The sequence below is a fragment of the Echinops telfairi genome, unplaced genomic scaffold, assembly GCF_000313985.2.
Source record: "Echinops telfairi isolate 266 unplaced genomic scaffold, ASM31398v2 ScPeMD7_5592;HRSCAF=6446, whole genome shotgun sequence".
NCBI classification, from domain to species: Eukaryota; Metazoa; Chordata; class Mammalia; order Afrosoricida; family Tenrecidae; genus Echinops; species Echinops telfairi.
Genome location: NW_022109491.1, coordinates 46,762,494 through 46,776,887, shown reverse-complemented (window position 1 = coordinate 46,776,887; position 14,394 = coordinate 46,762,494). Strand labels below are relative to the sequence as shown.

The following is a 14,394-nucleotide window of genomic DNA, read 5'->3' as shown; positions in this document are numbered from 1 at the left end:
TAGCTATCTGGCAAACAGCCTGAATGAGACCCGTATTTGCACCCATTCCAAAGAAAGGGGATGAAACAATGCAGAAATTATCAAACAATGTAACTAATATCACATGCAAATAAAATTATGTTAAAACACCACTTTAAAAAGATTGCAGCAGTGTATAAACAAGGACTGCCAGAAGTTCAGAAAAGGATGTGGGATATTGATTTTCTACTAGCATCAATTGGATCTTGGCTGAAAGCAGGGAATACCATAAAGATGTTTACGAGCGTGTTCTTGACTATATAAAGGCTCTTTGGATCATAACAAATGATGGATACCATCGCAAAGAATGGGAACTCCAGAACCCTTAATTATGTGTAGTGGAACCTATATATAAGACGTAAGGCAGTAATTAGACTAGAACAAGGGGTACTGCATAGTTTAAAATCACACAAGACATGTCAGGGTTGTATCTTTTAACCACACAGATACAGTGTGTATGATGTGCTAATAACTCAAGAAGCTGGACTATGAGCAAGAATGCAGCACTACCTGTTGAGTAAGGCTCCTCAACAAACTTTGACACGCAGATGACACCACTTCACTTGTGGAAATCAAAGAGGATTTGAGGCACTTACTGATAAAGATCAGAGAGTACAGCCTTCAGTAAGGATTACCCCCCAACAAAAACAAAACAAAAATGCGCACAACTGGATCAATAAGCAATATGATAAATGGAACAAATATTGAAGCTATCAGTTATAGAACTCTTTGGGTCAGATGTCAGATTGTAGGCATCTCCTGACTCATGGCTGCAGGGGATGATGACTCCGAGATTCCCAGGTTAGAAGACCAGCTTCTGGCTGCAGAGGCGAATGAGTCCAAGGGCAGAAGAGAAAACGGCAGGGTGATAATAACTCCTAGGACTGGCAGGCATTACAGCAGGCAGTTGACTGAAGTTCAAAGAACTGAAGGTCAACACAGGATCCCGTTCCAAGGGAAAGCAAGAAAGCTTTCACACAGCTTGCACTTATATCGGAAGTATGCCACTCTCCCAAGGACCTGCCTTCAGGGTGGATTAGGAGGCCTGAACTGCCAAGCCACTGAGAATCCTGGCCCAGCAAGTTGACACAAAACCTTAACCAGCACAGGTTATGAAAATGTTTTGTTATTATAGCAAACAATAGGAATATTTCTATAAAATAACACATTTCTGCTGAAACACGCACATTTTATAGATAGTGTCACTCAGTATGGTTTGCACCCTTTGCACTCCCCTAGGGCACCACTGGTACAGACTCCAGTGGAAATGGAAGAATTTAAATTTTAAGTTTCACAAATATTTTGCATTTTCATTGCAGAATGAACTTTTTTTCCTGCTGAGCATAGAATCTCTGGGACGTGTAGATGAACTTTCAGTTAATCTTGAATGAATGATATTGAGAAAGAAGTTTCCATTATAAAAGGAATGTGTTCTGACATCTGAATGACTATTCTTTACATCTTCCAAGTACACACAAATGTTACTGGTAAATACAGACATAAACTACAAGAATGCAATTTTTATTCTAAGGGGCAAGCAAATGCAACTCAGATTTTAACCTTCACTGTTAGTTGAAAATAAAAAATGCGACCACTTATAAAAAGGTAATAAATTTTGACCCCATATAAAAGGATTTACATAACCACCACCATTCCTAAATAGCCCCACCTATATTTATATCTTTAATAATTTGCTTACATGAAGTACAGTTGTAAAACCGTAAGGTGAGGCTGTATGACAAGTGAAAACAATCAACAAATCTAAGCTCTTTTTAACTTTGAAGGACGAGTCTACATATCCATCAATCACTCTTACCTCCTTGGAGGTTATGATTTGGCGCAGCTCCTTCCTGAGATCAATAAAGCGATCATGGAAGAGGGCCATGCACCACGGCTCTGTGAAGTAGCTAGTGAAGAGAAAGGAGATTCAGTTATCTGGCAAGTCTCTCATTATCGCTAATAAAGTATTTACTTTGTTTTTTGCCTTTATAAATTACAGTTCTGGCCCCATTGCAATCGTTTGCTCATAAAATCCCTCCTATAACAGTCGGGCCAATCAATTTTAAAAAATGGATGTTCCTGATGTAAGGCCAGGTTCCATAATTGCATTTAAAGTGGTTTAATTCAGAGCTGGAGCAAGACCCAGCAAAGATTCCTGATGTTATCAGAATTTAAAAGCCTGAAGACTTGTAAAGAACGATGTCTCTATTATCTGCCCTCATTTGAGAAAACCAGATTGCAGGATTAACTGAACTGCTGCATAAATAAATTAAATTTGGGTAGACAATAACACAAATGTTGTTCATTAAGTTTCTGGATTAATAAAGACCAGAAAAGCAGGCCTCTCAGTGTCACAGCATGGTCTTTGTACACCAGTGCCTAACTGAATCACCTTTAGGACAGCAGCTCTTTCAGTGCTTATGGCTGTGAATGTTTCACTGAAAACGGTTGGAATAAATAACTGGTATCTTAGTTGGAGAGCAACATGGTCATCATGTATCTACCGGTGAGAGTGAAAAATGCGACACATTTCTGAGAATCACCGAGATTGTCTATCGGTGCTTTAGCTCTTTCTTTCAATGCTCAGTGTCGTGGGCGTGACGCGAAGCCTCTGCAGGGTCAGGGTCCATTGAGGATGTAGGTTCCCTCTCCTCTGGATTTGTCTCTGTCACTGTGCGTGGATGTCATGTGTGTACATACAGAACTCTTGCACTTCATAGACCTGTTATAAACAGTTTCTATTTCCCGAGACTTAAATGAAGTTTTAGGAATAAGGTAAAGAGTCTCAGGACCAGTGGAATTAAAAGATGAACACAATTCCCAAACTGGCACAATTTAAGCTAGGAGCACCAGGGCAGGTCTTACCCACTGCCTGGTAACTCGACCAGAATATGACCTATCTGTTTAATCATCAATCTTGCTGTTAAAGTCATATATTCCTTCCATTAATATGTATTTTATACTCACGATATGTAGTGACCAAAATATACCCTTCCCACCTTAGAGCTCAAATTGAGAAATAGGAAACACGTGCATAAACAGCAATGATTACTCCTTCAGAGGAAAACAAAACAACACAAAAATATCACGAAGGGTCAAATGGAGGTACTAAGGGGAGAGGGCTAAGGAGGCTCCCCTCTGAGACAGTGACATCATGGGCAAAGTTCTGAGAGAAGATGAGAGGCATTACATGGCTACCTGGGGAAAAACATCTCACATTCTGAGATGGGAGTGTGCCATCAACCTCAAGTCTATTGGTGCTTTAGTGATGGTCCCTATGGCAACCTGCAAATTGCACTGGAAATGACAGTGTTCCCACCTGTGAGATAGAATTTGTGTGTGACTACAAGGGGTACGTAGGGCCTACCCTGCCTTGAGAACAATTTCTGCCACATATATTTACAGTATCAAATTGTTCACAACCTGCCAAATATGTATAAGATGACAGACACTCTTAGCTAGGGGTAAAACAGGTATTTCAGACTCAGTTAACATCTGAAGTAGGGGCAGAAGCCATAGCAAGAATGTCATTGGAAGGCCACTTATTCAAACTGGAACTCTGTCACGATATATTTAGAACAAGAGGGGACCCAGGAAGAAAATGAATGGTGTTAATATGCCATTTCCAGATTTGGCCTTCTCTGTTTTATGGATTTTGGATCAGGCTCTTGTATTTGTGGTTAATGGAGGTCATATAAAGTCACCAGTATTTTGTAGGTCTGGTGTTGGATAAAAGGTGTTTTAGTCAAATGTGGGGAAAAATAATTTCCTCTGATCAAAGAAATTATCCAAAAATCTATCCAGAAAAGAAATGAACTTGCAAGTAGTTTTTTAGTTCTCACAGAAAGTGCTTATTTTGGTAGTGATAGCGTATTTTGGTAGTGCTCCCTGGATAGATGTTGAGGAGCCAGCACTTGATTCATACTTACTTTCCTTTGTGCTGTACTCTCTGCGTAGCTCCCAGCCATTGCCACTCACAGGCCTTGGAAGCTGGCCCCTAACCATACTACACTTTGGTGTCCACCTCCAAGACCTCTTTTGCTTTTTAACTTTTAAAGGATATTACATTTTTTTAAAGAAAAATGTGTTTCTGTAAACAGCCTTTATAAAATATTTAAAAACCTGATAGTTTACAATATTTCATTCAGAAACAGGGTGGAATTCTACCAACGACCAAACAATATGTATATTAAACTTGACGGCAGCTCTGGAAATGAATTTATGTGTGACTTGAGCCTTTGGCTTCATACGAAAAGACAGAAAAACAAAAGAAGAAATAGAGAAAGTCAACAAGAAACTCCCAACCAAGACAGGTCCAGCACCAGATGGCTTCACAGGGGAATTCTACCAAGTACTGAGTGAAGAGTTGTCACCAATGCTACACAGACTATTCCAGAATACAGAAAGAGACAACAAATTCCCAAACTCATTCGATGAAGCAGGCATAACCCTGATACCAAAACCAGTCAGAGACCCCACAAAGACTGGAAACTTTAGACCAGCGGTTCTCAACCTCTGGGGAGCGAACCCTTTAGGGGTCGAATGACCCTTTCACAAGGGTCAACCAATTCATAACAGTAACAAAATTACAGTGATGAAGTAGCAACGGAAATAATGCTATGGTTGGGGGTCACCACAACATGAGGAACTGTGTTAAAGGGTCGCGGCATTAGGAAGGTTGAGAACCACCGCTCCAGACCAACAACCCTCTTGAACATAGATGCAAAACTTCTCAACAAATACCTGGCGAATGTCATCCATCAATATAGCATAACACATATCATAAAATGATTCATCTTCACCCTGTGAAATTCATACAAGGGATGCAAGGATGGTCTATTACTACAAAAATAATATAATCTACCAATTAAACAAAACAAAGACTATAATCAAATCAACAGATGCAGAAAAGGCATTTGACAATATCCAACACAGATTTCTGATACAATCACTCAACAAAAGAGGAATAGAAGGGAGATTCCTCAGCATAATAAAGGCCATCTATACATACCAACAGCCAACATCCAACTCAAAAGGGAAAAACTGAAAACATTTCCCCTGTGAACAGGGACCAGACCACATCCCACTATCACTATTGATTATTCAATATCATGCTGGTAATCTTAGCCAGAACCAGCAGACAACAAAAAGAAATCAAGGGAATACAACTGGAGAAAGAATAAGTGAAATTCTCTCTATTGGCCATTGATTTACATGTACAAAATCCCAAAGACTCCATATTAGAAAAAATTGAGAGATTCAGCACCGTGCAGAATTAACAAGCAGAAATCAATTAGATTCTTGTACACAGCGAAGAGAGCTCTGAAAAAGACAAAAGATGAAATACTTGGGAATAAACCAAAGAAATAAAATACCTGCATAAAGAAAACTACAGAACAGTACTATAAGAAGCCAAAAGAGCTCTACGTAAATGGAAGAATACCCAGTATTTATGGATAGGAAGACAAAATTGTCAAATTGTCAAACTGCCCACAGTAATTTTTAAATACAATTCCAATCCAAATCTCAACTTTATTCATCAAGAAATGACAAAGAAGTAATTACCAAATTCATTTTGAGAGGGATAAACAAAGAACTTCTCAAGAAGAACAACAACATAGGAGCCCTTGCCCTACCTGACTTCAAAACCTATCACACAGCCACAGCCATCAAACAGCTTGGTACTGGTACAGTGAGAGATAGAGACTGATGGAATAGAAATCCCAGAAATAAATGCATCCACCTACAGTCAACTGATTTTCAACAAGGAACCCCAAAACTTTAAATGGGTAAGAGATAGCCTTTTAACAAATGGTGCTGGAAAAATTGGATCTCCATTTGCATAAAAATGAAACAGGACCATACCTTGCCCCATGCACAAAAATGAACCCAAGATGGGTGAGACCTAAATGTAAATCCCACAGCTATAATGATCACCAATAAGACAATAGGGACAAAGTTGAGGACCTTGCTGTAGGGCAAACACATGTTACAAATATGATAAAGGAAGTACACTCAGTAGAAAATAAAATAGATGACTATTAAAAATAAGAAATGTATGTGTATCCAAAGATGTCATCAAAATAGTAAACGAGAGAGCCCAAGGACTGGGCAAAAAACCTTTAGCAATGACACAATGGATAAAGGACTACTTACTAAAATGTGTAGAATTCTATCATACCTCAAAAGAAAACCCCAAATAATCCAATTAAAAAGTGGGCAAAAGGCATGAACTGTTTACCAAAAATGACACTAAAAATGGCTAACAACACACAAATACTCACTATCACTAGACACTGGGAGATGCAAATCAAAACAATGATGAGATAACACCTTACACCTACAAGGAGAGCCCAGATTTTTAAACAAACCAGTAAACAACAAATGCTGGAGAGGGTGTGGAGAGATTGGAACTTTTATATACTGCTGTTGGGTTTGTAAACATGTACAGCCATGTGCAAAGTGACATGGCGAGACCTAAAAGGACTGGGGATAGAAAGACCCGAACCCCCTGAAACCCTCTGCTGGGTATATGTCCAAAAGAAGTGAAGGCAGCTCAAACAGATGCATGCTCTCTCATGTCTATCACAGCACTGCTCACAACGGCAAGAAGCTGGTCACAGTCCAAATGCCCATCAGTAGAAGAATGGATACAGAGACTCTGGTACATACACACAGTGGAATACTTTGCATTCCTAAAAACAGTAGTGAAACATCTCAACACGGATGCACCTAGAAATGATTATGCTGAGCAAAGGCAGTCAATCACAAAAGGATACATATTGTATAAGACCATTACTATAAGGATGAACACTAAGGCAAAGGCAGGCACCTGTTCTCAGATCATGCCATCTAATCTGGTCTCCCAAGCCATGAAGTGGCTTGCCTAATGCTCAAGATCCATCTATCGTCCCCTAAAATGCACATGTGTTCCATAGGGATGATTTATAATGTTCCCTAATCAAATGATGATGATGTCTCTAAAGTGGAGCAGGGACATATACAAATCATAGATATATGAGTGGATTTTGAGTTCACACTTCGCTGTAGCCCTAAACTAAGAATGATTAGTTTTTCTGACTCGGCTCTCCTGGATACTTGCCCTTGTGAAGAGATCACTGAAGATAAGGGTGCTCTAGAAATGTGTGGGGACAAAATCAGAAACTATAGCTTCTGGGTCTTAAAGGTTTGTCTTAAAACAAGTAGCCATCTAAGTGAGGTGTCAGCTAAGCCCACACAGAAGAAGCACACCAGCCTGTGAATCCAAGGATTGTAGATAATAAAATTCAAGGTTAGAAGAGGAAATTATAGCAGAGTTTAAATTCTGAGCACCTAGTTTTCAGAAGCCTATGAATGATGGTGAAAGCCCAAACCCATTTTCAGGTTGCCCCCTTGAATTAAACTTATTGGCCGGAGATGAGAATAGCTTTGCTATCAGACAGGGTGCATTGGAAAGTGGACTAACGCAGCTGTTGGTGGCAGAGATTAGGTCAAAATTTAACATCTTATCATTGTTCTCCCCCTTGACTCATTTAAATGTGTTCTAGTTTTCATTACCTCTGCTTTCTTTTCAACTGAGGCTGTTCCCTGTTTTATTTTGTTATTGCTTTTGTATGCTTTTCATTACATGAAATGTAGCATAGGTAAATCTATGGAGACATAACTGGATTCATAGCTTTTCTGGAGGCTATGGTAGGGGAGGCTGGGTGGAAATGGGGAGATAATAATGAATACAAGAAAGAAGAGGCATTCTAGAATTGATTGTGGTGATGATTGCATAACCCTTTTCAATATGTTCAAACGATTGAATTGTATGATATGTGAATTATATGTCAATAAGATTGTTAAAACGAACAGAAAAGGATAACTGGGACTACATAAAAATTATATAGTTATGCATACCAAAAACTGTATAAGAAGAGGAAAAAATACAACTTTCAGACTAGGACAAAATGAGGAGGATACATTAACAAATACTTTACCAAACAGGACATTCAAGTGACCAGCAAACACATTGGATGATGCTTTTGATCATTAGACATTGGAGAGATGCAAATAAAAAATACAATGATATACCATTCCACTGCTGCTAAAATGGCATTCATCAAATACAAACAATTCTGGTAATCTTATGGTAATATGGAAACCCTGGAGCACTGCCAGTGGTTTTGTAAAATGGTACAGTCATGATTGAAAACAATATGGTACTGCCTCAACAAACTAGAAATAGGCTTATTTTATGATTCAATCACCCCACTTCTAGGTATATGCCCTAGAGCTCTAATTGTAAGACACCATCTGATGTGCACACCTATGCTCCTTGCAGTACTATTCATGATATCAAAAAGATGCCTCTCAACAGGTGACTGAATCAACAAAATGTACATGTATACAATTGAATACTATGCAGATATAAAGAACACTGTTGAGTTCTTCAAATATAGCATGGAGGAATCCGGAGGACATTATGCTTAGTACAATTAGTCGTTCCCAAAGGGAAATGCTGTATAATCTCACTATTATAAAAAGACAAGAATTGTGGTGTCTATCAGAGATCGGTGTGAGGGAGTCACTATAGATAGTTGGCACTTATCTCTAGGAGATGACAAGGGTAATAGCAAAAGTGAATGAGGTGCAAAGCTTGACCAAGGTAAATAATTCCACAATGAAGCATGGAAGAAAAAATAGTATTTTAACAAATGCTATGGTAGTTGTAATAGCAACTGAAAAAAAAGAGTAAACTTATGGGTGTACGCATATATACATACAAGTGCATAGTTTATGTATTTGTGTTTATACATATGGACATTATATAAGACGCCAAACCAAATGCACTGCTATTATGTTGATTTTGACTCAAAATGACCCCATAGAACAGAGTGGAATGGCCCCCAGAATTACCAAGGCTGTCAATCTTTATAGAAGCAGACAGCCCATCTTTCTCTCATGGAGCAACTGGTTGGTTTGAAATGCTGACCTTTTGGTCAGTAGACAAGTGCTTAACCACTGTGCAGCCAGAGCTCTTGGACATTTATAGCTGTATCTATATGCAGTTGTATACAAATATAAATATACATGTAATATAAGATAAGGGTGACAAGCATAGATATTTCTTAGACTTATCCAAATACCTCATAGGATTGGTTTAAGGGGTCTGAAGACTTAGGACCAGAGTCTTGTGGAACAACTCGGTTAATTGGCATAATATAGTACACAAAACTTAAGTGCGATGTTCTAACTTCCTAAATAGTGTGTGCAATTTTAAAAGCTGGTTCACAGGAAAAGAAGCTTATATGTTTAGTGTACATGTTATGGCTTCTCCCTCCTCGGGGCCGCTAATAAAATCTTCCAGCCTTGCCTCTCTCTGTCTGACCAGAGTCAATGTTTCTCTTGGTAAAAGGTAACAACCTAATTCCAGAAGCATATTTGGTGAGTCCGCCAGCATCAAGAGCGGACCCGGGAAAAGGAGCATCATTGTCCACCGTGGGATCAGACTGGAATCTTTACCCTGGCATTCTCTTTAATTCTGTGCTTTAACTTCCCTTGGTAGACAGTCCATTGGATCCCCGAGGTGAAAGAACCTTTGCTGGAGAATTTTTTTTCTCTTTCTCTTCTTTCCTTCTGGTCTGGTTTCTCTCTTGCTGTCTTATGTGGTGCCAACTAAAGGACCGGTTGGGCAGGAGGGAAGTTCCATGTGGATCCAAGCTTGCTGGACAAGATGGCACCAAGCTGGCGGCCACATGTGGATTCTCCAAGAGGTAGATGGGTCTCCATTATGGAGATCGACCCCGACCTTGGGAACATTCTATTCAGGTTTTGTTCTTTATTCCTCTGTTGACAAACTGCTTTTTATTATTATTATTTTTAAACATTTTATTAGGGGCTCATAAAACTCTTATCACAATCCATACACACATCAATTGTGTAAAGCACATTTATACATTCATTGCCCTCATCATTCTCAAAACATTTCCTCTCCACTTAAGCCCCCGGCATTAGGTCCTCATTTTTCCCCTCCCTCCCCGCTGCCCCCTCTCTCATGAGCCCTTGATAGTTTATAAAATGTTATTTTTGTCATATCTTGCCCTGTCCGATGTCTCCCTTCACCCACTTTTCGGTTGTTCCTCCCCCAGGAAGGAGGTCACATATAGTTCCTTGTAAGCAGTTCCTTCTTTCCTACCCACTCTCCCTCCTACCCTCCCAGTATCGCCACTCACACCACTGGTCCTGTAGAGAAAAGAGGGCACTATTTATTTTAAATCTATGTAACAGGCCTTTCTAAAACAAAAGTGTTGATACAAGTATAATTTTCATTTGCAGGATGGAGATATTTTTTTCCTCAGGAGTTCATTTTTTATTTTATAATGTGTATATTTATGAATTAAATTGCTTTAATAATATAAATAACAAATGAAATTATATATATATATAATTTCATAATAAAATGTCCATATATCATATGGATATCAACTTTAAAACAAGATCTACACACAATGGGCTAATACTGAGTTAGAAAATGTTTGTTCTGTATTCAGTTGTGATGAAAGCTATTATTCCCCAGAATGCCAGAGAGATCAAGTCTTTATGCTGTCTCTCTATGCACGGGTGGAGACCCTGGCCAGAAAGCATTAAGAAAAGATTTGGAACTTATCTCAGGCTACTTAGGACATTAAACCACATTCATTAGAACGAACTCACTGCCGCTGAGTCAATTCTGAGCCACCGCAACCCTAGAGGGCAGAACTGAACTGACCCTGTGAGTTTCCGGGACTTTAATTCTTCACGGGAGTGGAAAGCCCTGTCTTTCTCCCGAAGAGCTGCTTGGTGGTTTCTGACTGCTGACCTTACTGTTAGCAGCCAACTCATAACCAGTACCCGACCAGGGCTCCTCCCACTCCCTTAAAGTGGTAAATTTCCCCCAACAGCTTTGGGACAGATGGAATCAATACAATTTACTTTGTCAGTCTTAAGATAATTTTCCGTCCCTCAAATGATCATCTTTACTTGGTAGGTACTTTTTAATAGAAAGCTCCTAAATTGTACAAGAATTGTGAGATTGAGTCTGGGAAAGAATAAACCAGAACCTGAGAGTGTAGAAGCAAGTTCTCAGTCTTCACAGCTGAGAATCCAGGAAGCAACAGCCCCTTCTGCCCCAGCACCCACACCGCCCTATTCAGAACGTGCAAGTCCCCGTGAGAGCAGCATGTAAGGCAGAGGGAGCCTAAGCCGCTGCCCAAGGGTCTTTCTTCACCTTTTTCCTGCATGAGAAACCACAGGGTCAGATTCCAAGCCCCAGTCACATGCAGGAGTTAATGACCATTACTGATAAATTAAGATACATTTTACAGATGATTCAACAAATTCATTACACAATGGGGAAAGAGAAGGTTAAAAGCTAACTTGGTAACCCAATCTGCCCCAGACCTCAGAAAGAAATGACAAAAGTGAGGGATAGGTCCAAGGACCCTTTAGATCTCTATAATACATTTTAAGAAAGCTGCAGGAAAGACGTTTCATAGAATTTTGCCTGTTTAGCTTTAAATTTGCTTCTTTCAGATTAAGGGAGCCAAAATGCTCCTTTAAACGTAAAGCAGAAACACCCACTTGCGGGTAAAATCAAGTCTATCCCCAAGTAACGGGTCAGGAAGTCATTGGATCTTGTTTGGCTCTCTATTGCTTCTGAGTTTGCCTAATAATTGGCAATGTATATCTATCATATACTTGCCATCTCTTGTTATAATCTTTGCTTATTTTCTTCTGCCCTAGTTCCTGCAGATTATGTTTTTCCTTAGCAAATAAGTGCAAAAAGGTTAATGTGCCACCAAAGTTCACGGTACAAAAACCCTGGGTACATCTTTCTCAGTTAAAGGAGACCAAAGTTCCTGCTGGGTAGCCCAGTAGACTAGATGAGTGGACCGGACGTTCAGGCTCCCTCCTGAATCAACCACCAATCAACCCTCTCGAATGAGTGACTGGTCTGTCAGTCCAACTTGATTATTCCATTTGTGCTGCTTGTTATATCTTCCAGCTAATCAGTGTTGATAGAGTGTAATCTAAAATGATGTTGATTGTCTCTTAGTTATTTACCTCTTGTATTGTTACAGGAACTAAGAATGCCTTTGGTAGACGGTCACAGCACTCACCAAGTGCTGCTGGCGTAGTGGTTACCTGTTGGTCAGCAGTGGTAAATCAGCAGCTACGCCTCAGAAAAAAAGGTTTTTTTCTACTTCCGTAAAGAGCTACAGTTACAGGCTATCTTTCTGCGTTCTCTCTTCTGAGATGACAAAGAAAATGCATAACAATGATTGTGGCCAAGAAAGGCTGCAGCCATGTGCAGCCTCTTCACTGCTGCGCCCCCAAAGACAAGGCCATTAGGAAGATCGGAATAAGAAACATTGTGGCGGCCGCAGCCGTCAGAGACTGAAACAAGTGTCTGATGCATACGTGAGTCCCAAGCTGTCACGAAGCTACGCTATTGTGTGAGTTGTGCCATTCACAGCACGGTGGTCAGGAACCGGTCACATGAAGCTCAGAAGGTTCAAATCCCCCCAACCCATTTTAGAGCTGCAGGTGCTGCCCCATGACCTCCTCCAAAGCCTATGTAAAGATCAGAAGCTGAAGAAAACTAACCTGTAAGGAAATAAAGTGGAAATTGTTCTTAAAAAAAAGAGCTCCAATCTGAGAACTCAGATGGGCAGTTCTACCCTGTCCTGTAGGGTCCCTATGAATCAGCAAAACTCAATGGCAGTGGGGTGTGCATTGTTAGGTGCTGTTGAGTGGACTCCCATTCTGAGTGACCCTGTATACAACCGAATGGACCACGACCCGGTCTGTCCCATCTTCACAGCTGGTGGAAGGTCTGTGCCTATTGGTGCAGCTACTTTGTCAGTCCATCCCATTGAGGTTCTAATACAGTGGTTCTCAACCTTCCGAATGCCACGACCCTTTAATACAGTTCCTCATGTTGTGGTGATCCCCCAACCATACAATTATTTTTGTTGCTACTTCATAACTGTAATTTTGCTACTGTTAAGAATCATCATGTAAATAGCTGATATGCAGGATGTATTTTCATGGTTACAAATTGAACATAATTAAAGCATCGTGATTAATCACAAAAACAATATGTAATTATATGTTGTGAACTATTGATTTCTAATGACAAATAAATGTTGTCTTGAAGCATGGTGTAGTATGGGTAGTATATGTAGTCTCCACGCTGGGTACTCGTAGGTGGGCGTATCTGCATGTGGCGTCTGGAGATGGATACAGGAGAGGTGTCTTGGTTTCTAAGGCCATCGGAAATATGTGTTTCCAATGGTCTTAGGTGACTCCTGTGAAAGGGTCCTTCGACCCCCAAAAGGGTCTTGACCCACAGGTTGAGACTGCTGCTCTAATACTTTCTCTCCGACTCTCCATTTCATGAACAGTGATGTGATATCCTTCTCCAGGGACTGGTCCCTCCTGGCAACATGTACATCCTCCCTTCTCAGGAGCATTCTGGCTGGACATCTTGTGAGGCTGATTTTCTCATTCTTCTTGCAATCATGGTATATGAATATTGTTCACTAACACCATAATTTAAAAGCACTAACACTATGATTCTTCTCTTGTCTTCCTTATTCAGAAGATAAAGAACTTCTGAGTTAATGTAACCAGGAATAAATGTAACCAGAGACATAAAAGACTTGTAAACAGAAAATTACAAAACACCACTATAAGAAACTAAAAGAGGCCAGTGGACATCCCCTTACACACGGGTCTCGGGGAGGAGACGAGGCAGACAGGGTGCGATGTAGCAATGATGAAAAATACAACTTTGTAGACCTCTATAAATGCCCTTTGCCTCCCAGCTCTTTCCTCTATTTCCTTTGACTTTCCTCCTGTACCACTATCATGCTCAGTCCCCACCAGGGTTTCAGCAATTCCACTTGTTTACATTACCCTTGATCATGCCCTACCAGGCCTTCCAAACCCTCCTCACCACCGATTTGGATCACTTGTTGTTCTCTTGTCCCTGGGTTTGTTAACACCACTTCCTTTCTCCCCACCACTCCCTCTATTCCCATGTCCCCCCGGGACTGTCGGTCCCGTTGTTTTCTCCTCTGGATTGTTCATCCAGCCTATCTTATTTAGACAGACCTGTGGAGATAATAACATGCACAAAAACAAGACAGACCAAAACCAAGCAACAATATACAACAAAACAACAACAGCAACAAACCAATGACAAAAAACAAAACACAACAAGAAAGAAAAGCTTGTAGTTAGTTCAAGGATCATTTGTTAGCCTTTAGGAGTGTTTTCCAGACCAGTCTGTTGGGGAACCAAGCCCTGACCCCAAAGTCCACCTTTGGCATTTCCTGGGGACCTCGC

At 40.3% G+C, this 14,394-nt stretch overlaps 1 protein-coding gene across 1 annotated transcript in view; it reads right to left on the bottom strand.

Moving 5' to 3' along the window:
• The window catches only part of CFAP61 (cilia and flagella associated protein 61), a 399,631-nt gene that overhangs the window by 6,107 nt on the left and 379,130 nt on the right, over positions 1-14,394 (bottom strand). The window contains exon 26 of the mRNA XM_045295176.1: positions 1,835-1,925. Within this exon, the coding sequence (XP_045151111.1) occupies positions 1,835-1,925 (91 nt within the window). The remainder of the gene's footprint in view (positions 1-1,834; positions 1,926-14,394) is intronic.